The sequence below is a fragment of the Leptosomus discolor genome, chromosome 23, assembly GCF_034619465.1.
Source record: "Leptosomus discolor isolate bLepDis1 chromosome 23, bLepDis1.hap2, whole genome shotgun sequence".
NCBI classification, from domain to species: domain Eukaryota; kingdom Metazoa; phylum Chordata; class Aves; order Leptosomiformes; family Leptosomidae; genus Leptosomus; species Leptosomus discolor.
The window spans coordinates 8,320,714-8,342,406 of record NC_141413.1 but is presented as its reverse complement, the minus strand read 5'-3'; the positions used below and the strand labels follow the sequence as shown (position 1 = coordinate 8,342,406).

General features: G+C 57.6%; 2 protein-coding genes across 2 annotated transcripts; both read left to right on the top strand.

The window, feature by feature from the left end:
- The first annotated feature begins 92 nt into the window (after positions 1-92).
- On the top strand, positions 93-12,939 carry RAB11FIP1 (RAB11 family interacting protein 1). The gene is made up of 7 exons (XM_086477146.1): positions 93-130; positions 1,003-1,476; positions 4,601-5,049; positions 5,514-6,309; positions 7,274-9,613; positions 10,823-10,928; positions 12,721-12,939. Exons 1-7 carry the CDS (start codon positions 93-95, stop codon positions 12,937-12,939), a joined length of 4,422 nt encoding a protein of 1,473 aa, XP_086333272.1.
- A 3,723-nt stretch (positions 12,940-16,662) lies between these two features.
- Positions 16,663-19,606, top strand: BRF2 (BRF2 general transcription factor IIIB subunit). The gene is made up of 4 exons (XM_086477169.1): positions 16,663-16,816; positions 17,434-17,493; positions 17,821-18,142; positions 18,659-19,606. Exons 1-4 carry the CDS (start codon positions 16,663-16,665, stop codon positions 19,377-19,379), a joined length of 1,257 nt encoding a protein of 418 aa, XP_086333295.1. The 3' UTR covers positions 19,380-19,606.
- The last annotated feature ends 2,087 nt before the right edge of the window (positions 19,607-21,693 follow it).

Sequence of the window (21,693 nt, the reverse complement as noted above, 5' to 3'; positions counted from 1 at the left end):
TGTGGCTACCAGGCTTTGGAGGAGGTGAAGGGGGGACCAGAGCATCACTGGGTGCAGGGTGGATGCTCCTGGGGAGCAGGGGGTGGGACGGGATGGGGGAGCAGAGGAGAGGGCCCAGCCCCACGGGAGGGTCGGCAGGGCTGCGTGCTTCACTTGGGGACCTCGCGGTGTCATTTCTCCAAATTAATGAAGGAAATGGGTCCGTGGGAGTGCGGGGAAGGGGTGAAAAGCATTCGGCCGGAGCGATGGCTGTAAGCAGCTGCCCGTTTCATTAAATGAATCACGCAGCTCGTTAATTTGATGCTGGAGTTTTTGGAAAGGGCCTTTCTCCCCCAGGACTGCTCCCGGAGGAGCGCCGGTGCTTCTGCAGCCTGGGAGCAGCCGAGGGGAGGGAGCTGGTGCAGGGAGCGCCTGGGCACGCGCCCACCCGTGCGCACGGGCACCTGTACCCCCCGAACCCCCCCCCCACTGCCCTGGGCGTGCACAGCGACACCCACCCCTGTGCCTGTGCACGCACACCTGTCCCTGCACACTCACAGAGCTGTATGTACACACACACCCATCTGCACACACCTGTACATATATGTGTGCCCTGTACATGCCACACACCTGTACATGCCCCACACATGTGCACACACACCTGTACATGCCATACACACATGTGCACACACCTGTACCTACCCCCCAGACATGTACACACCTGTACATGCCCCACACATGCACACACACCTGTACATGCCCTCACATGTGTGCACACACACCTGTACATGCCCCCCACCCATACACACCTGTACACACCCATACACACCCGTACACACCCATACACACCCGTACACACCCATACACACCTGTACACACCTGTACATGCCCCCCCCACCTGTACTCACCTGTACGACGCAGGCACGCCGGCCCCGCCCCTCCCGCCCAGACCCCGCCCCTCCCGCCCAGGCCCCGCCCCTCCCGCACCGCCCCCGCCCCGGCCCCACCCCGTGCTCTCGCGAGAGGGGCGGGGCGATCGGGCGGGGCGGCAGCGCACCGGGACGCGCCGCTCCCGCTCCCCCACCCCTCCCGTTCCCGTTCCCGTTCCCGCTCCCGCTCCCGCTCCCGCTCCCGCTCCCCTCCCGCCGCCATGTCCGCCCCGGGCCCGGCCCCGGCCTGGGCGCCCACCCACGTGCAGGTGACGGTGCTGCGGGCGCGGGGGCTGCGGGCCAAGGCGGCGGCGGGCGGCGGCGGCAGCGACGCCTACACCGTGATGGCGCTGGGCCGCGACAAGTTCTCCACCTCGGTGGCGGAGCGGTGCCAGGGCGAGCCGCTCTGGCGGGAGGAGGCCACCTTCGAGCTGCCGCCGCCGCCGCGGCCCGCCGCCCTCCGCCTCACCGTGCTGCACCGCGCCCTCGTCGGCCTCGACAAGTTCCTGGGACGCGCCGAGGTGGACCTGGCGGCGCTGCGGGCCGCCGGCGGCCGCCGGCACACCAGGTGGGCCCGGGGCGGCGGGGGGGCCTCCGGGGATGCGGGGCGGGGGGGGGGAGGCTGTGCCCGACGGGGGAGGGGGGTGGGGGGGTCTGTGTGTCCTACAGGGGCCCGGGAGGGGGATGGGGAGGGTCTGTGTGCCCCCCCCAGGGGCCGGGGAGAGGGATGGGGAGGGTCTGTGTGCCTCCCCCAGGGGCCGGGGAGAGGGATGGGGAGGGTCTGTGTGCCCCCCCAGGGGCCGGGGAGAGGGATGAGGAGGGTCTGTGTGTCCCCAGGGGCCGGGGAGAGGGATGGGGGGGGGGGGGGTCTGTGTGTCCCCAGGGGCCCGGGAGAGGGATGGGGGAGGGTCTGTGTGCCCCACAGGGGCTGGGGAGAGGGATGGGGGGGGGGGCTCTGGACTCCACGGGAGCGGGGGTTCTTGTGGGGGCCCCCAGTTCCCCGTGATATGTCCCTGTTCTCCATGGAAACTTCTGTGCCCCACAGAGGTTTGGAGATCTGTGGGAGACCCCTGTGCCCCATAGGGGTAGGGGGAGTCTGGTGAGGGACCTCTGTGCCCCATGGGGCCCCCTCAAGCCTCTTGAGGACCTATGGGGTGACCCCTCAGGGCAGGGTCCCTCCTGGTGTGGGTCAGCCCCTCCCAAAGCTCAGGGGTGCCTGACCCCTGGAAGAGACCTGCGGCTGCCGGGCCGGCCAGGGGGGATGTGGCCGGTGCTTTTTCGGCCAGGCCTGCCTTGTGCTTGGGTTTGACTATTAAATATTTACATGGGAGCGTTAACAGTGTGAGCTGGGGACAGCCAGATTGTCCCAAGGAACTTACTGTGTTTGAAATGCTTCTCCTTCTGGCAGAGACCGAGCGCAGGGCACAGCCAGCTGTTTATGGGGTTTTCTTAATAAGTATTTAGCGGAGCCCACGCGTGTGTGAGAGCAGATAATTCAGTGTTATATGGGCTGGCTTCGCTGTTGTCAGCAGGACACGGAGCTGGGAGGCTTTAATGCCGAGTGCCAGCTGTGTGTCATGCTTGTTCCTTTGAACATAAACACCGGGACTGTGCGCCAGAATCCCGGGGGCGGTTACTGGGAGGGTTTTACTGGGAGTCAGCAGCCCTGTGATGTGGCTTGAGGTGGCCGGTGAGTCACCTTCCTCTCGCTCACCTGAGCAGATCCAGGTATGAGCACGGGCTTGGCCAAAGCTGGGATCTGCGTCGTGTTTCTTGACAAAGGCCTCGCCGCTTGTGAAGCCTTAATTAGGACGTGGTTGTCGTTAAGGCCGTGTCGAGCGCTAAGGTGTTTACGCTGCGGAGCGTGATGTGCTGTCAGTCAGCAGAGTTCAGGGAGGCAGCCCTGCGAGGCGAGCACCTCGGGTCCTCTCGGGCTGGTTTCTGGGTGTCTGGGCCAAAGGAGAATTGAGGGGAAAAAAAAACCAAAACCAAACCAAACCAAAAACCAAACACAACTTTGATGCTCCTGGAAAAACTTGTGATATTTCCAGTTGTTAGTTGTTAGTGTTGTCCCCCAGCCCTCAATTTTCTCTTTGAAGCCTGTTACTTTTGTTGTTGCTTAGCTGCCGTGGCGATGTGCAGCCACAAAGGGCTGGTTTTATTTGGAAATTAAATGTGTGTTGATTGACAGGTGCACACTGACATAACAAATGAAACTTAATAAGATTTTACATTCTGTAGTTTGGGGGGGGGGTGTCAGTACGTTATTTACTTTTGGCCCCTCTGAGGTGGGCGCAGGGCGTGCTTCTCGGTGTGTTTCGGTGCTGAGCTGCCTTTTGCTGAACACGTAGTTTGTATTTTGGAGGCCGTTGGAACAGGGCCCGCTCTTTCCCCGGGCAGAGAGCACGCGGGGTGGATTGTTGTGGCACCCTGCGAACGCGGGATGCTCCTAGAAATCACGGGGTTTAGAACAACGGTGCCCAGTGCTGGCTTGCACTAAAGGCAAAGGTTTTGTGCTTCCCTGGCTGCCGCCGCTGCGGGACTGCAGCTTCGGGGACTCGCAGAACCAAAACCCCTTCCCTGGTGCTGGTGTCTTGCAGCTTCAGGTCTGACCACCTGACTGGAGCGGGGGGCTGGAGCGCTCCCTTCCCTCTGTAGCAGGTTGCTGGATTCGTCTCCTTGGGCGCTCGTTAGGTTTGGATTTTCTCTGGGGCGAATTGCCTTTTCCCGTCGTTTTTCACCGCTTGCAGCGCACCTGCGGAGGAAGGAAGTGCAGGTCTGATGGAGAGGCAGGTTTGCACGCTGGGTTCGCTTCCCTTGCTCTCCCCCACCAGCTGGTGAGGAGGAAGAAGCCGGCGTTTTCCAGGCGGCCTTTCCTGCCGGTTCTGTGGAGCCGGGAAGGCTGCGGCTCCAGCGAGAGGCTAAGCAGTGTCGGGGTGCAGCGCTGGTAATTGTCCTCGCTGCCCTGCTGTGGCTCGGGGTTTTTTTTTGGTGGTCGTCTAGCCCGTGTGCTAGTGGCCTGCAGGTGGTGGGTTTGTGTTCGGGACACCCCGAGCCCTGAATCTGCAGCGCCCGTGTTCGGGAGCCGCGTTTGGGACAAGGGGTAAGGTCCGGTCTGTACGGAATGTCCTTCCTGGTGCGCTCCAGTCACGAGCTGGGAGAGGTGAGTGGAAATCCCCAGACAGTCTGTAGGGCTTGGTCCTGTTGATTAGGGGTTCCTTAGCTTAAGAGGCATTAAGATAGCAACTGGAAAGAGGCTGGAATGAAAGGTATGAGGGTGTGGGACCTGCCTGCGAGCTCTGGTACCAGTGTCAGCTCTCTGAGGCTGTTCCCTTTGCACTCCTGGCCTCTGCAAATTGAATTTCTGGAAGCCAGATAAAAGGACAGAAGAGAGTAGCTGAGCTGAAATACAGGAATTTCATGTTGCGTTTCCTTTATTTTTCTTCCTTTTTTTAACCCTTCCTGGTCTGGGTTTTACAACTAATTTTACAATAACTTTCTATTTACAATAAGAGATGTTTTCCTTAGCACCTAAGGCCATGTGATTATGACGTAGTCGTGAGATTAAAGGCTTTTCTTTTTTTATCTGTTACACTGTAGGCTTGTTTGGTTTTTAAAACACAAACGCCCTCTGTTCTAAATTACCCGTGCCTCTCACAAACGGGTTTGTAAAAGAAATCTTGTTCCCGCAGGTGGTACAAGCTTCGCTCCAAACCAGGGAAAAAGGAAAAGGAGAGAGGGGAGATCGAAGTGGACATCCAGTTTATGAGGAGCAACATGACAGCCAGTATGTTTGATCTGTCCATGAAGGACAAGTCTCGCTCTCCCTTTGGCAAGCTCAAAGACAAGCTCAAGGGGAAGAGGAGCAGCGGCCTTTCCGACACGGCGTCGGCGATCGTTCCCAGCACGACCCACTCCCCCGCCGACAGCGAAGATGAGTCAGTTGAGAAGGAGAAGAAGAAATCAAAGTTCAAAACCCTGTTTTCCAAACCTGGCCTGCAGAAGACCTCCCTCTCGCAGTCCATGTCAGTCCTACCGACGCTGCAGCCGCAGCCTGTCACCCAGAGGGTTCGGCTTCGGCCCAGCGACTTCCAGTCACAATGGGACGACGAGGAGTCCGAGACCTCGCCAGCCTCGCAGAGTGAGTGTTGGCGCTCGCCGCGCTGACGGATCCCAAAGCCTTTCTCCAGGGGTTTTCTTTTTAGAGCGCTGGTTACGTTCTTCTTGCTGAACAAATCCGTAGAAAGTCGCCTCCGTCCGCGGCGGTGGGTGCGCTCGCAGGACGTCAGGCGCTCCCCGCTGAGCTCGCTGGGGGACGGCACAGACCCTGTGGGGCTGCACGAGCAGGGGCTGCGCGTGTTGGCAGCGCAGCTTCGCCGGGAGCGACCTGCGGTGGGTCTGGGTCGTGGAGCGGCGCGTGCGGTCCGCTCTGCGGGGGGCTGGCGGCGGTAGGGGAGCCGGGAGGTTTGGGAGCGGCTGGTGTAGTCACGCTTGCGGTGTTTCTGTTGCTGCCATCCGCTAATGGCTCTGAAGCAGCAGCAGTGAGTGTGAGAGGAAAGGGTGCTCTTGCATCTTGAATTTCTCCCCCTTTTTTTTTTTTCCCAGAAGCCTTTGGAAATGCCCTGGAAGAGAGCTCCTCTCCTTCTCCTGTATTTAAATCTCGTAAAACAGCAACTTTGGACAGCAGGCAGCTAAACCAAGTAGCCACTAATCACACCAAGAAAGAAGGGCTCTCTTTATTCAGCGGCCTTAAAGCCAAAAGCGATCCCGTTTCCAAGTCTAGTCTGTGTATCAACGGCAGTCACGTTTATATGGAAGAGAGCACGATGAAGGACAACAGCCCAGCCTCTTCCCCCTCTCCTCACAACTTCAGGAGGAAGCAGCTCTTTGCTTCAGAAGAGAACCTGTCTTCCAGATCCACTAGAGGACCTGAAGAGATGGGAGGATCATCTCCTAGTTATGCTTTGTCTGGGTCTGCATCCTTGGAGACCTTTAAATCGATGACTTTGCCGTCGTACAAATTGCTTAGCAGCGAGGAGTACCTGGAAACCGACGTTCCTCCGAGTGTTGAGGTTGTTAAAGAGACCAAAAAAACAGACCACAAAAAGTCGACCTTGCTCTCTCTGGTCACTGGGAAGAAGGAAGCGGTGAAGACCAGTGGTGCTGAGCATATTCCCGACAGGACCCTGCAGGATGAGGAAAACAAAGTTCCAGAAGAGAAGAATGAACAAGAGGCCAAACGTCTCGAACTTCCAGCAGATTTAAGCCGAGCGAATCGCTCAGAAGACAATCACCGCCCGGAGGACGTGTTGGCAAACAAGCAGCCGCTCAACCCTTTCGAAGAAGAACAGAAACCTGAGAAAGCTGCTGCGTCGGCGAAGACCAAAGCCGTCAAGCCCAGGTCAGTCCTGCTTGCCTCGGAGGCTGAGGTGCATAGCCGTGTGCAGCGGTGGGGGCAGGCTGGGGCTCGGCTGCTCCCTGCCCCAGAGCAGCGCTGCTCAGCGGGGGAGCCTGCCTGCTGCAGGAGCGAGCTGCTCTGCAGGGTCCGTGGGGGGTTTCGGCTGGCCACTGGGTGCTTTGGTAACAGATAGTAGCTCCGAGTTCTTTCTTGGTATGAGAAAGAGGTCGATACAGGGATGTTCCTTGTAAGCGATGCCCAAGTAGTGCCTCTCCGAGTGCAGGCATCTTTGCAGGTGCTGTAGTGGTGATTTTTCTCACTGGATCTCTTGCAAAAACTAACTTCTATCAAAGCTGTGCAACTCGAACATACCCAGGGTCTGAAACACCAGTTCTAACATCTCTACTTTTCTCTTCTGTATTTGGCTGTGGTCTTCAGGAGCGTTAATCTTGGAGCCCTTCTGCTTTTGGCGTTGTTCACAGCAACACGAGGGACGTTTGTGTGGATTTGTACACAAGGCTTTTTCGGAAATTCTGCTCCTTTATCCTTCATATATATATAAAACCCGTGTGTTTATATATATATGGGTGTGTCCTACTAATAAGGCTACGTGTTGTGTCTGTCTCTAACTCCTCATTTTCAGTGCTTCTCGTGTTTAAACATCTTGCCTATGGAGTGTCTTGCATACTAATAAAATTGCTTGGGGTGCAAAGGATGAGAGAGTGCTTAAAGGCAGCTACCGCAGTAACCTCTGCAAACTCGGCAGCAGCAGCGTTCTGACCTCACTTGAGCACCTTGTGAAGGCGCCTTTAAGCACGTAAAGTCTGTCAGAGAGGCTCTGAGGTCTCTTGCGAGTATAATTCATCTCCATTGTTAGGAGTTGATGGAGTCTGGTGCTAAAGCTTGTCTGTTCCTGCCTCGTGTTGCATCCGCAAGTGACATGCGAGTTTTTTGTCCCTTTTTGCAGACCGGGCGTGTCTTCAGAGGAGGAAACCAAAGCCACGCTTCCCACTTTTGCACCTGATGCCCTGCCTGCTTTTCTTTCTGTACACCGTATCAGTAGCGACAATAATCCTTTTATTTCTAAAACGGGACAGAAGGTCCAAGTGCCAGACTCTGAAAGCATCGCTAGTTCTCCTGCATCTCTTAGGTCTTCTCCTTCTCCTTTAGCTGCAGAGCTGCTGAGTGGCAAGAACCCCTTTACTCCCGAGTGGAGCAGGGCATCCACAGCCCTGGATCCCGAAGGCACTGCCCGTTTCCCTTCGTCCCACCATCCTGCAGCCTCTGTTCCCAAAGCGCCTCTTCCTGGGCAGGTCTCTGGTAGTGCTAACAACCCTTTTGCTTCTGGATGGGGGCAGAGCTCGTGGGGCCAGGGTCCTGAAAGCTCTGATATGTGGGCTTCCCGGGGTGTCTCTCGCCCACCCGCGCCTTCTCTCCCCTCTGATTGTCATTTTAATGACAATAATCCCTTTGTATCCAAGCTTGGGTGGGAAGCAGACGCGCCGGGCTTCAAGGCTGTTGCTAGTTCTTCACCTTTCTGCCTTCCTTCTGATGAAGACTGCTCCTCAGCAGAACACCCTGCTGAGCTGAAACACTCTGGTTGCGGTGCTTCAGGGAGCTCATCAGATGCGGCTTTCACTAGTAACGTCAAAGCCGTATCAAACCCTTCCGGCACCCTTTCTGACGCCCCTGGTCTGGCTCCAAAGAAGCAGTGCAGTTCTCCCCAGCTTCAGGTTGAGAACTCTTTGAAAAGAAGCAAGCCAGGCAACAGGAAATCCGTGTCCTTTCTCCTTGACGGATCGGAGGGTGCTACGTCAGGCGATGGAGGTTTGGGTGGGCAGGAACCTGGAAAGCAGCGCTCTGACTTCACTGAAACGTTACGTACGGGTTCAGAGGCCACAGGAGAGCGAGCAGGGCTTGCTCGTGAACTGGAAGCAGGGTGTTACCCATCGTCAGGACTCCCTAGTGACAGCGTAGGTCCCACCCGGAGCAGCCAGGCCGCTGTCGAGGGTGGTGTGGAAGGAGGCGCTGTAAATACTGAACCCTGCACGAGGGACAGCAAACCCTTGGCATCTCTCTCCAAGTGTAGTAGGAGCCTCTTGGCAGGGATCGGTGCTGAACGGCCACCTTCCCCTGAGAGTGAGCTGAAAGAGAAGCGGGAGGTCTTTGGTGAAGAGAGGTGGGAAGAACGTGCACCCGCGTTAGAACCCCAGGCAGCGCCACTTGATCAAAATGACTCGTTGTCTCGGGTAGGACCTGCCAAACCAACCGTGGGAGGTTGCACGCTGTCCCCTCGGGAAGGGGGTGTAGGGAGGGCTGGCAGGGAGGTGTTAGTCACTCCAAAGCCAGCACCGCGGCTGTCTTTAGCGCCGAAGAAGTGCCAGCCGGTTTCTGAGGCTGAGGAGTTCAGTGGTGATGTGCCTTCTTCAGGCGACGGTGTACAATCAGCGCCTGGGCTCCCGTTACCTGACGGTACAGCCTCAGGTGCTCCTGGGTGCCTCCCCCAAAGTGGCTCCTTGGAGACTATCGCTCCACCAGTGACGCTCAGAGATGGCGGCAATAATAGGCGTTTAGAAAACGAAGGTCGTGACGATTTACTTGAATGTCTGAAGTCTGCCCTTCCCGTTACTGGAGACCGTGGTTTGAAACTGGCCAGTCTCCCAGTTATTCCAGAGGGAGGCTCCGATGACGAGCTGCTGGGTGACTGTCAGGAGAATCGTGGTGTCGCTGCAGGGGATAAAAACGTTTCAGAGGCTGGAAAGCAGTCCCTAGGTGTAGTGCCTTTGGATGAGGAGCTGCGGGAGCGCGCCGGTAGCTCTGCTGCAGCCCGAGTAACCCCGGCCGCCCCGGGAGGAGGAGGAGGAGGAGGAAGTGCTCCTGGTGCTTGCATGCCAAGCAAGCCACCCGTGCTGCCTGCCAGAGTGGATGTTCACAGTGTCAATAACCAGGGAGCTGACTCAGGCTTAGGTATGATGTCTCCTTCCAGGGAGCACAATAGTCATTTTGAGAAACAAGAACTGAAAGTACGTGCAGGTGCTGAGGAGCGTGCGGAGTGTGACTTCTTTGAGCCTTCTGTTTCCTCTTCCTCCCTGTCAAGTCCTTCCCAGCCCTACTCTTCTTCTCATTCTCTCCTCTCTGACGCCCCAAGTCGTAGAGCAGAGTCTCCGAAAAAGCCAACAGCCGAGGGCTTCGCAGATAAAGCAGGAAATTCTGGCAAGAAGAAGCTTCTTCAGGCATGGGTTTCACCCTCTGAAACATATCCTAACCAAACTCAGCAGAGTGGTGAAACCGTGTCTCCTAAGCACAGGTGAGAGAACATGGGGAATGCACAGAAAGTGTCTCAGTGCTGACGTGAGCCTTGCTTGTTCTTCCCCTGAGCCCAGCTCTGCCTCTCCAGCTGCAGGAATTTACCGCCCCTTGCAGCGACGTGGTGTCCTCCAGCCTTCGCTTCCCCTGGCCTGGGGCTTTGTCAGGGCCTGGGTCCCGTCCTGTCAGCGCAGGATCAGTGCTGGCACCAGATAAATGTGTGCAGCTGCTGAGGAGACCCAGAGCACTCAAGGGGACCTGCCGTTCGTCACAGGGCTGCCTCTTAGCAAAGCGGTTAAGGAACCTTGGTCACAGGTTAAGCAATAGGGTCGTTTTATCAGGCTGGGGAAAGGGACTGCAATTCATCCATTTTCCAGAAATGGGAGAATGGTCGCAGGAAGCCTGATGAGCTGGGCTGCTTCCTTTCCTGGCCAAACTGGGCTCCTGGCCTCACAGTGAATCGCAGCAAGCGGTGCAGCCAAAGCCTCTCTCTCCCCCAAGAATGCATGGCTGCTTTCCGGGGCTGTCCGCAGCTCCTCCTGCCTGCGGGGCTACTGCTGTCCGAGGAAGAGTGCCGCTGACTGTCAGCCCTCAGTACGTTATCTGCAGAGCTCCCTCCAGGGTCTAGGGCGCTTGTGGGCCGGCATTTGCTGAGATACCAGTAAAATTTTCTTCCTGTATTAAAATTGGCAATATAAATCCTGCTCAAGCAAATGAAGATAGCACTTTTTGGCAGCTTATGGCCTAAGTTCAGACTGGAAAAGGTGTAAGATGTGCTTGTCCCAGGACAGTAGGAGCGTTTGGTATGTTGCTAGAACCACAGATGTGTTCTCATTAGGAAAATCAGGCTTAAATGCTAGTGCGTGAGAGATCAGGGTAACTGCTGCTGTGTATTGCCTTCTCATGTAGCCCGACCTGCCTTTTCTTTTGTGACATTCAGGGTGTATTTCCCTTGTTACTGCCTCTTTATCTCCAATGCCTTAAGTCAATAAAGGTAGTAGAAAGAGAACTGGAGTGTACTTATAAAAAGCCTATAGCTTAGACAGAAATGCCTTGTCTTCCCGAAGCTGAGTGTCATATCTCTCTGGAGAGAGAGAAGGGCAGGAATTTTCCCCAGTTTCTTGCTGTATTTGCTTTTAGTCTGAAGATCTGTGTAGTGCTGGTGTGACACGTGCTGGCTAAATAACACGAGCCTGTTTCGATGTTACAGACTCCATCCTGTGAAGCCGATGAATGCCACAGCAAACAAGTCTCAAAGTAAAAACCTGAATGTCATCAGCACTATGAGTGAAAAGCTGCTCGAGATGAACGTGAAGGTATGGAGGAAAGTGGCGCTTTGAACCGAAGCTTGAGCAGGAAACGGAACCGTTTGTGCATTCGAGAGAGTCTGCCTGGGCTTGTGTCTCCTAGATCCTGAGCAGAAAAAGCAGTGGTTGTTAGACCGGGGGGGTGTGAGCTTTCCTTTTGTCGGTCCCCAGAGGCGGGGACAGTCTTTAAACATGCCCTATCCTTGCAAACTGATCTGTAATAGAATTGGCGCCTCTCATTTGCGGAGGGGATCCTCAGTGGAGAGGAGCGCGGGGTGCTGCCTGACCCCCGAGGGGAGCGGGGGGTGTGGGGTGGCTGGGACGGGTGACTCGCGGGCGGCGCTGCCCCTGGAAGATGGTCCTGCTGGGGACGTGTGGGAGCTGCGTAGCTTGGGTCTGCCCAGAGCACTGGACAAGTCAGTCGCTGTTTGTTGGCGGACATGATTAGTCCTCAAAGCTCTTTCTCACCCTGAGGCAAGTACGTTGCTCTTAAAGCCGAGAAGGTGGGAAAAGTGACCTCAGGGTGGCTGCTGCCTCGCAGTGTTGCACTAATACCCCGTGCAGGTTGAGGGGCCGGCGCCTGCCGTTAAAGCGCTCCCAAAAGCGGAGCTGTGCAGCTGGCGTGGTCAGAGTTAAAGGAGGTTTTTTACATAATCTTGGCCTCAAAAAGAGACTTCCAGGCTTGAGGCCCAGCTTAAACGTCATGTTGATCAGAATGGCCAGAAGCATCTCCGGGTCAGCAGGGAAAAAGCCCTGGGTGCTGTTACTGCCTCTGGGGGTTTTTTGGGGAAAATGAGAAGCTGGTGCCGCAGTACCTGTAGTGCCTCCTTCTGGTGGAAGTGGGAAAGGAGAAAGTACAAGTTAGATGATTCAAACTGACATGTTGCTATTTTGAACGAGTTGAAAACTTGTCGTTAGCGTGCTGGTGTGGGTTCAGCGTCTGAGAAGGTGGCTGGAGGAGCTGGCAGAGGCTGCCACGTACCTGTCAAGCTTGCTCAAGGGTTAAAAGCAGAGTTTTGGGAGGAGCTGTGTTGTGATGTGTTTTCACAGTGATAACTACACTAAGAGGGAAATGCCGAAGGCCTAGGTGGGTGTTTCTTGCTGTTTAGCCTGAATTTGGCTTTCCTAGTCTTTGGTGTGTTTTAGACGATAGCTGTGCCAGTGCTCGTCTGTAAACGACGGCGGTCGATGGTGCATGGCTGTAACTTCCCTGCCTCCTCACTAAGCTGGATGAGCTGCTGCCTGGCGTCAGCATGACGTTCTTTCAGCGTAAATTGGGGAAGAGCTGAACTGCAGAACTGATTTTACGCTAAAACTGATGGCCTGGTTACCATCCCTGGCGTCTGTCTCGCCCTGAGCCTGCCCTCTCTTCTGGAGAAGGTGCCCAAGCTCTATAACTGGTGTCTCTGTGCCACGAGTAGCACGCGCTCCCTCTGAGGCAGCTGCTCTTTTTCCCTCCAAATACATTCAAAAAGCTGTTCCGCATTTCGGAAGCGCATGGGTGGGCAGCGTTCCGTGGGGATTGTTCCAGGAGGGGTCTGCGAGGGGCCCAACGGGTCTGGGCAGCCTGCTGCTCTTGGTCCGAAGGACTGCTGCTCCGCAATGTCGCTTGGATGGAGCTTGGCTTTAAAAAGATGGCAGCACAGCAATACTTTTGGGGAGCGGCTGTGGCTCTGCAAACGCCGTGTGTAAAGGTGTCGGTCGGTGCTTTAACCCCCCCGGGGCAGCTCCCAGGTAGCGTTCTGTTGCTGTTTGAAATGCCCCCATGCTGTAATGACCCTGCCTTTCTTCTCTCTCTCAGAAATATGACCCTTCAGATCCTGCTTATGCTTATGCTCAGCTAACACACGATGAGCTGATCCAGCTGGTCTTGAAGCAGAAGGATACGATTACCAAGAAAGATCTCCAGGTGCGTGAGCTTGAAGACTACATCGATAACCTGCTTGTCAGAGTCATGGAAGAAACCCCAAACATTCTCCGTGTTTCGACGTCTGGAAACAAAAAAGCTGGAAAGATGTAAAAGCTCTCGGGACGCCGGTGGAACAAAGGACTGAATTCCCGCCAGTGGAGTTTGATTAATAAGGAGACGATGTGAAGTAGGTGGTACCGGTTGTGCTGCCCGCAGAAAACGACCTCTTTCCTGTTTCTGCCTTGAGCAACTCTCAGTTTGATTAGTAGCTACACCAGGTCTCGTATATGGAGTCCAGAAGTGGAGTCAATTTATCATATTTATTTTTTTTTTGTTTCTTTCCATTATTTGGGAAGACTTGTTCAGGCATCTATTCCAAAGGCTGATGGCGATAGGAAGGATGAAGGGTTTTTGAGGTGTTTTGCTCCCCAGCAAGGCACTGATGATCCTTTATGACGGGGGTTTTTTTTAATGATTTTGTTTCGTAGCAGCTTTGATAGATCCATTACTCTTCTTTCCATATCTTACGTTGTAGTGCAATATAAAATCTTGTACAGTAGAGCTTGAGGGCTTGATTGTTTAAAAACCAAATGTTAATAACTACACTGAGGAAGTCCAAAGAAGTGTGCTTCAGAGCAGGGCTGTGTGGGCTGGATTTTAAAAGTAATTAGCGCCCTAGAAGTTGAATGCAAGTTAAATCTTAGATTGGAAAGGAAGAAGCAAAGCTTAGTTAATCTCATAAAGTACATAGTGTTTCAAAGCAGTTCTCCAAGGGGAAGGTTTACAGGGGTTTTTTGGGATAGGAAACACTGACGTGTCACGGTACGTTCGTCTACCATAGGAATGATAGGGATGAATTTCGGCCGACGGTGCCTTTTAGATCAGCAGCTGTTCTCTCGCAGACTTCCTGATTCGAAGGTCGCTGAGGCGAGGGAGGCACAGGCACGCCTGGGCTCTGCTCCGTAGCCTTAGGGACGGGTGGATCTCGCAGCGCCCGGGCGCGGGCCGTGTCTCTGGCTGCGCGGGAGTTCTGTGGCGGCGTTTCTTTCGGCCCGTGGCAGCCTATGAAATGTAAATACCTTGGAGTTTGGCGCCAGGGCTCCCCTTGGAGCGACCTTCGAAGGAGATCAGCCTTACGCCGCTTTCTGTTGTGCGTTCCTTGTACGGCCGAGGGGAACCAAGCCTCCCTCCCCTGGGGCTGGGCGCAGGCACAGCGCTGGTGCTCGAGGCCGGTTTGGTTTTCTCTGGGAGCTGCTGCTCAGGGTAGAACTGAAATCCCGTGTAGCTGAGTGGGTGCTGGTTTTGGTGGACAGCCGGTACCTCTGTCCGCTGCCTTAGCGCGCGGCTGCCCTGCAGCTCGCCGGCCGGGTGCGGCCTCCCCGCCCCGTCGGACAGCAAACAGCCCAGTGCCCTCGAGCAGCCGCCACGACAGGCTTCCTCGGCTGGAAAACTAAACCTGGCTTTTATTTTTTTTTTTTGGCGAGCTCTTCTCAAAGGTCAAAAAAGTCAGATGCCTCTTTGCACCTCTGGGGTTCATCAGGGCTGCAAGAGTCCCTAAAGGGCTTGGAAGAAAGTCGAAATACCGAAAGAGTGGGGTAGCAGAGGACCAAAGCAAACGCTCCTGCCTTCGGAAGTTGAAAGGGTCTATTGGGTCACTCCTGGATTAGCTCGAAAGGGCTGAGTTTCTAACTCGCTTTTTCTGCAGCAAAGCACTTTATTGAGGGACTAGACCAGCTGGATCGACTATCAACCTGTGAGTGGTCTGCTTACTATTGTCATAAAACACTGAAAACTACTGGGGAGTCTCAAATACTGTATTTTTGTAGTGAAGAGTAGTTTAATATATTTGCCTAGAGATGTATCCATTTATTGGAAAATTTTAAAAAATGCTGTTAATTACATTTTTATTGCTGTAAACTGACCAACTACCAAAGTCTGGAGCTTTTCTGACAGAGCTGTCCTTCACGGGAAGCTTGAGTTGAAACAAGCCTTAAGCATTAAGAGTCTTCTAAGACTTTGGGTACTTTTTTCTAATTTTATTTATATTTGAGCAGATGTCTTCACTGAAGGGGTTGTTTCTTTACCCTCTTCTGTGAATGAAGGATCTGAAACACAGAAGGTCTTAGTGGCATCTTCAGCTCTTGTCTGGTGGTTTTAGTCTTGAGTGGTACTGCGTGGCCTTACTGAAAACTGCTGCTGCTTCTCGTGCCTTGAAATAGTGAGGAAGATGAAGGATTAATTCGTTTCCTCCTTGTGCCTCAGTGGACCTCTGGAAAGAAACGGTTGCCTATACCTCGCTAATACCTTGTCTTCTAGACTTTATTGCACAGCTTCTGATGGTCTCGGTCAGAGAGTCATAAAAAACGGTTGTGCCTTTGAACAGTGACTTAATGGTTCACAAACGGTATTACTGGTAGTCAGAACTGGGCACGTGGAAAGCAAGACTGGACTCTCCTTTTTGCCGGCCTCCTTTGAAGCCAACATGGGTACTACTGAGCCGCTGGCTGCTGGAGGCACCACGGTGCTGCGTGCGATGCTTTTGCAGTGTGGGTTTTACGAAGTTTGTATCACGTGCATCGCGCTGCGTACACGGAAGCGAAGTGGGAATGTGTGCTCCTAGCGGCCTCCTTGGAGGTGAAGCCTTAAAACCTGGGACACCCTCTCCTGGCAGCCGTTTTGGCCAGTTACAGCCGTGTCCGTTGAGGTGGACCCAGGGTTGCGTCTGGCTCTTGCCCCTGGGGTTGTCCTCCCCCCTGGTTGCAGGTGTCGAGCCTCCCGGCGGAGCCGCCCGGGCGCTGCTGCGGGGCCGGGGTCCTGCACCAGCCACGCCTCGACTTCCACGGCCGCGACAGCGCCGCACAAACCTCGTACCTCAGTCTTTTACTGGCAATCCTCGTTACAGCCCTGCTTTGGTGTGAGGGGGCTGGCGTTTTATGTCCAGCAAGGTGCTTCCCCTTGACTTTAAGGGCCTTAAGAATCAAATGTTTTGTTTTATTATTGAAGGATCTGAATGTATTTTTCTCTGTTCTTGCTGTCTGCTTTTAGCCTGGGTACTTGTTTGTTTTTAAATGCCTTTTGGTTTCATGGAACACTAAAATAAAAATACCTTAAATCCAGCGTTCTGATAGCTTTGTCTTTTTTTTTCTGAATGAGCAGTGTCAAGAGGGCCTCATCCTCTCCTGGTGACTAGGCCGCCGCCTCCTCCTCCAGGCATTTTGGGGCCAGTCCTGGCCCTCCGAGCAGGAATTTCACAGCAAACACCTCCCAGGGTGGGGAGACCTGATGGACGCGCTCATCCGCACCACGAGAACCGAGAGTTTCTGTAAAGCAAAAAAAAAAAAACCACCACCCAAACATGGGAAAGGTTCTTGGCCAGGAGCCGGTTAAATCCTCCCTCACCCTCCGGCCCCTGACGGTGATGGCTCCTCCGTGGGCAAGGGCTGCAGGAGCCCCCAGTGCTGTCACGGCCCGGTGAGGACGGGGTTTGGGGGGGGGGGGGGGGTGTCTGCCCAGAGCCCCCCCCAGCCGCACACCGGGGCGGGACGCGGCTCCCGCCGGCGGCTCTAACGCGGACGACGAGCTGTGCCCGATGCGTCTCCCCAGGGGAAGGCTTTTACGATCCCGCCGTTCCCCGCTGAGCGGCGGGAGCGCCCCGTCCCCTCGGTCCCTGTCCCCTCCGCCCGGGCGGAACTGGCGGAACCCGGAACGCGACGCGCGGGGGGCGGCGCCTCAGCCCGGGCGGGACAAGGCGGGGGGACCGCGGGCTGCGCCGCGATTGGTGGGCGGCGGTGCGCCCGCCACAGCGCTCCCCCGGGGCGGGGGCGGCGGCGGCTGATGGCGGCGCGGGGCAGCTGCCCGGGCTGCGGCTCGGCGGCGCTGGTGGAGGACGCGCACTACGCGCAGCAGCAGCTGGTCTGCGCCGCCTGCGGCTGCGTCCTGGCCGAGGGGCTCCTCACCACCACCTACACCGAGGAGGAGCATCTGCGAGGTGCGGGCCCGGGCCCGGCCCCGGGGCGGGGGGCGGGGGGGGTTGTCACCGGCACGTCCCGGGGCCACCGGCGTTCGTCCCGCTGCGAACCGCGCGGTGAAAAGCTGCGTTGGACCGTCCTGAGTCGGTCTGAGCAGGGGAGGTGCTCCCCGAGCGGCCGGTTCCTCGGTGTCGGAAAGGCCCCGGTGCGGAGGGCAGGGCCGGGGGCTGCCAGGGCCGGGGGCTGTCAGGGCCGGACCAGCCGCTTTTCCCCCTTCCCTCAGCAAAAGCCCCGCGTGGTTTTAGCACTTACAGGGTCAGACCAACACCACCCCACCCCCCACCCCCCCCCCCCGCCGGGTTTTGGGCGTGGAGCCGCCGGCGCGCCGCTCCTCGGCGTTTGAATCTCTTTAACGGGAGGAGCGGAGCCGTCCCGGGGCCCTTCGCTGGGTCTGTTGGTCGGGAGGGATCCTGCGCCCCCGCAGCGCTGCTCCAGTTCAGCGCCTGCAAAGACCCCTCGGTTCTGAGAACCGAAATCCCGTGCCGTGGGCACCTGGTTGCCCAAAATCCCGATGACGCCGTCCCCCCAGAGTCGCTGCGAGACTCCCTGGCCTAACGCTGGCTGTTTATTTTTCCAGAGGTGGCCTATTCCCAGAGCACCGGCCAGAAAGAGCAGCTGAGCCGCTGCCTGCAGCGAGGTAAGAGCGCGGCGTTCGGCGTCCTTCGCGCCCCGGTTCCCGCTGGCTGCCCTGCTCTGGTCTGTGTGACGTGTCTCTGACGCTCCCCGAGGCGGTAAAAGCCTTCGGAGCGGGCGGTAAGGCACGAAGGCGGCCCGTAGTTCTGTGTCTGCCTTCAGCAGACTCCCCTGCATGGAGGGACCCGGGAGATATTTTCACGGTACCTGCGGGAACGGGGCTGCTCCCGCGCCTTTGCCTGGGGCTGGGCAACGCTGCTGCCTCGTATCGAGGGGGGCCGCGTCGCAGGAGCTGCCTGAGCTGATCTTGAAGGGCGGCGTCTCCTCGCAGGGATCAGGCGGGTCCGGGATCTCTGCAAAGTCCTCCAGCTCCCGACGGTGTTTGAGGAGACGGCGGTGTCGTACTTCCAGAGAGCTCTGCAGCACCCCTCCTTCCACCGGGTCAGCCTGGAGAAGAAGGAGCTCCTGGGGGGCTGCTGCGTCTTCGTGACTTGTCGACAGCACAACTGGCCCCTGACGATGGGGACGGTCTGCTCCCTCCTCTACGCGAAGCAGGAGCTGTTTGCCAGCGTCTTCCTGAGCCTTCAGAAGGAGCTCGGGCTCTCCGTGCCGGCCCTGAGCCTGGCGGATCTGGTGAAGACGCACCTGAACAGGTAACGGGGCCCCTCCGGCCCTTCCAGAGTCTGACACCGCGCTAAGGGGGCGCAGATCTGCCGGGAGCCCTTTACGCTGCGCGGCGGTCCTGGTGCGACAGCATCCGAAATCCGTGATCTGGTTTTTTCCTTTGAATGACAAAATTCATCGGTTCTTGCTCCGGCCAGCGGCCGTAGCGCAGCGGAGCAGCCCGGAGGTGGGCGTCAGCGGGGCTGGTGTTTGTGGGGAACGGCCCACGCGCGTCCTGGGGGTTTTACAGACTGCGAGGGCCTTTTGCCTCCCTTGTCGCGGTTTGGGCTGTGGTTTCTGTCTTCCTGCCCCTTTCTCCTCCGTTTGGAGAGGGCAGCGGGGCACTTGGCTCGTCTCACCAGCAGAAGCCCGCCGCAGGAGCAGGCTGTGTTTGTCCTAAAGGACCTTGCTGCAGCCGGCTCCCCCGTCGAGCTGGGTTGCTGCGGCGCTGCGCGGCGAGGCTTCCCCGTGCCCTGGCGCTAACGAAGGGCGTTTCGCTCTCGCAGTTTCCGGCTGTTCCAGCCCGCGGCCGACGTCCCTGCCCCGTTTGTGGAGGACAAGGAGAAGATGGTCGCCCGAACGACGCAGCTGGTGGAGCTGGCCAGCGAGACGTGGCTGGTCACCGGCCGGCACCCTGTGCCCATCGTCACGGCCGCGGCGTTCCTGTCGTGGCAGTCGCTGCGGCCCGCCGCCCGCCTCGCCTGCGCCTTGGCGCGGTTCTGCAAGCTGGCGGGCGTCGACCTGCCGCCGCCGGCGCACCTGAGGCTGAAGGAGCTCCTCGACATCCTCCTGAGAATGGCCTCCCAGCTCGCTTGGCTGAGGGTCCTTGACGTGGACAAGAAGACCGTGGTCAAACACATCGGGGACTTGCTGCAGCACCGAATTTTCCTGATGAAAAACGCCTTCTGCCTGGAGGAGGAGGAGGAGGAGGAGCAGCAGCGTGCTGCGGCCCCGGGCGAGGGCTACCCCAGCTCTCCCGCGGCGGCAGGAGGGGCGGCGCGGGAGGACGGCTGTCCCTCGGAGGGGAAGCGCCATCGCGAGGGCGGCCCCAGGCCCCTGCTGCCGCCCTGCCTGACCCACCCGAGGAAGAGACTGCGGGCGGCAGCCCCAAGCGCTGCGGACTCTGCCGTCACCGGCGACGAGCCCATCTCCGACAGCGAGATCGAGCAGTACCTGCGGGGCCCGGAGGAGATCCGGGCCTTCAGGAAGGCCAAGGCCTGGCCGTGAAGGTGCTCGTCTCCAGCACCGTCCTGGGGCAAGCAGGGACTGCGGGACCACAAGCTTGGAGCCCGGTGGTGGCCGAGCCACCCCGCGCTGCAGGGACAGTCGCCCGAGGGAGCAGGGTTGTGGGGAAGGAGCGGGCTGTGTCCTTTTCCGTGTTCTGGACCAAAATGGGGCTTCTTGTGGAGTAGCCGCTCTGGGTTACGTTCGGTTTCCGTCAGCAATAAACAGCAGCGCGGGTGCCAGCGCCGGTCTCTGGGTTCTCCCTCTTGGCAGCCTCTGGCAAAAGGCGTTTTGGTGCGTCCCAGTCCGGCGGGGCGGCGTCACGAGCGGGTCTGGCGAGCCCCTGGGCTTACGGTGAGGTGGTGCCCAGGGGAGGGTCTCCAGCGCCTTGGCTGGCGCTGGTTTTCCCTGGCCCGGCTCCGGCTTTTCCAGGGTGGCCTCACCTTCTTGTGCTTCACCTCCTCGGAGGTTTGTGAGCGGGTCGAGGAGACGCTTTATGGTGCTGAGAAAAAAAGGGCCCCGTCTCGGTTAAATGAGGGCAGTGAAGCTGCTGGGAACTGCGGCGGAGGCGCAGCCGTGGACGGGGTGAGGGTAACGCCGCGGGCTGCTCGCCCACCGAACCGGGGCCCTCCCCGTGCCTGGCGGCGGGCTGGATCTGAACACCGAGTCTGCGAGAAATGACAGCGGATCTCGGCAGATTGGCAAATCTTTAATATATTAAACAAAACATATCTGCTAGAAACATTCTATTTATATAAAAATGCAAAAAGACCCCTTTAAAGACATTTCTTTGGCATACTTTGCCCTCCCTCCCCCACGTATATTGCAAGAAGCTCTCTGTTGATATGTCATTTGCTTGTAATGTAAACAGACAAACAAAAAAAAGTGTAATTAATAATACAAAGCTTTTCATATAATACTGTCACAGTGCAGCAAGCGTATATAACAACTCAGCATCAGCAAGACCGTGTGGGCTGCGGTATCGACAACAGGGCTTTAAACTCTGCTAAATCTGACGTGGTTCCAGCCGTGGGTTGGGCAGAGAAGGGGAGGCGGGCGGGGGGGCGGCAGAATTGAGCCCCGCGGTGCCCCAGCCCTGCGGGGTGAGGGTTCCCCCGGGGTTCCCGGAGGTGAGACAAATCCACCACTAAGTGCTTGGTCCTCCCGGCCGGGTCCTCGCGTGGGAGGGAGCGAAATAACTGAACTCGCTCACACGCAGGAGAAAACTGAGGCGGGGGGAGGCCGAAGGGGGCGGAGGAGGCACCGGGGTCCCATCCCGCGTCCTCGGCACCACCCTTACGGCTGGGGTGGGCTCAACGCCGGCTGAGGGGTGCACTACAGCCCTGCTCCACGTGGGCAGGGGCGGGCAGCAGGCAGAGCTGTACGGTACCAGCACAGGATGGGGTGCCCCTTGCCCGGCTGCGGGGTGACCCACCTCCTCTTGTTTTAGGAAGGACCTGGCAGGGGACGGCTCCCAGCGCCTGCTGCCGCCTGCGGTGTGGCTTTTTCACCGGCGTGCTAGAAAAAAGGAGGGACTTGGGTTTTAAATGGGGAAAAAAATAAGTGCTTATCCAAGTTCCAGCCCTTTGAATGCATCGTGTGAACTATCCGAGGAAGGGCCCTCGCTAATTGGCGCCATTCTCCCACTTTCCCAGGGACGGCTCCTGCTCCCCGGCGCTTCCCTCTCGCCCTATGTGAGTGCAAGGCTGGCAGCCGGGGGGTTCCTCTGCCTTCCTAAGAGCAAACCCAAGTATCTTCTGAGCGTGCGCCCCTGGGTGAAGGACGAGGACCTGCTTGGGGGGGTCTCCGCCCACATCTCGGCTCTTTGGTGCTCTGGTGGAGAGGGTCAGGCTCGGCTCCGGCAGTGGCACGGCTCCGCCAGCCCACCCCATTGCATAGCTTATGCCTCCGAGGGCTTGGGAGCCTTTTCTGGCCGTGATTTTAGTGTCTGGCATTCGAAGAGTGCAGACAATCGCCTCGCCTTGGAGCTGAGGCTGCTCTTGCCTTGTGCTTGCTTTGCAATATGGCTTTTCCTTCGGCAGCCGCGTAACCCACAGGGCTCAACGCCGGCGTCGAACGCACGCGGACAAAAACCGCTTCAGGCGGAGGAGCTGCTCTCTGGCCTGCTCAGCAGCAGCTCGCTCAGGCTGGAGGCGCGCAAGCGGCGGCGCGGCGGTGCCTGTGCGTACAGGGCACTCGGGGTGGTCCCCAAGCGGGTGGATTGCAGTCGCGGCACGAGCGGGCTATTGCCGAAGCGCCCGGGGCAGGCCCGCTCCCGGAGAACACTGGTCGGTAACGAGGCACTCGCATCACTTAC

Coding starts and splice junctions, on each gene's coding strand:
- BRF2 (XM_086477169.1), top strand. CDS start 16,663: ATGGCGGCGCGGGGCAGCTGCCCGGGCTGCGGCTCGGCGGCGCTGGTG. Junction 16,817..17,433: donor CGAGGAGGAGCATCTGCGAG/GTGCGGGCCCGG, acceptor TTATTTTTCCAG/AGGTGGCCTATTCCCAGAGC. Junction 17,494..17,820: donor GAGCCGCTGCCTGCAGCGAG/GTAAGAGCGCGG, acceptor GTCTCCTCGCAG/GGATCAGGCGGGTCCGGGAT.
- RAB11FIP1 (XM_086477146.1), top strand. CDS start 93: ATGGGGGAGCAGAGGAGAGGGCCCAGCCCCACGGGAGG. Junction 6,310..7,273: donor ACCAAAGCCGTCAAGCCCAG/GTCAGTCCTGCT, acceptor CCCTTTTTGCAG/ACCGGGCGTGTCTTCAGAGG. Junction 10,929..12,720: donor TGCTCGAGATGAACGTGAAG/GTATGGAGGAAA, acceptor TCTCTCTCTCAG/AAATATGACCCTTCAGATCC.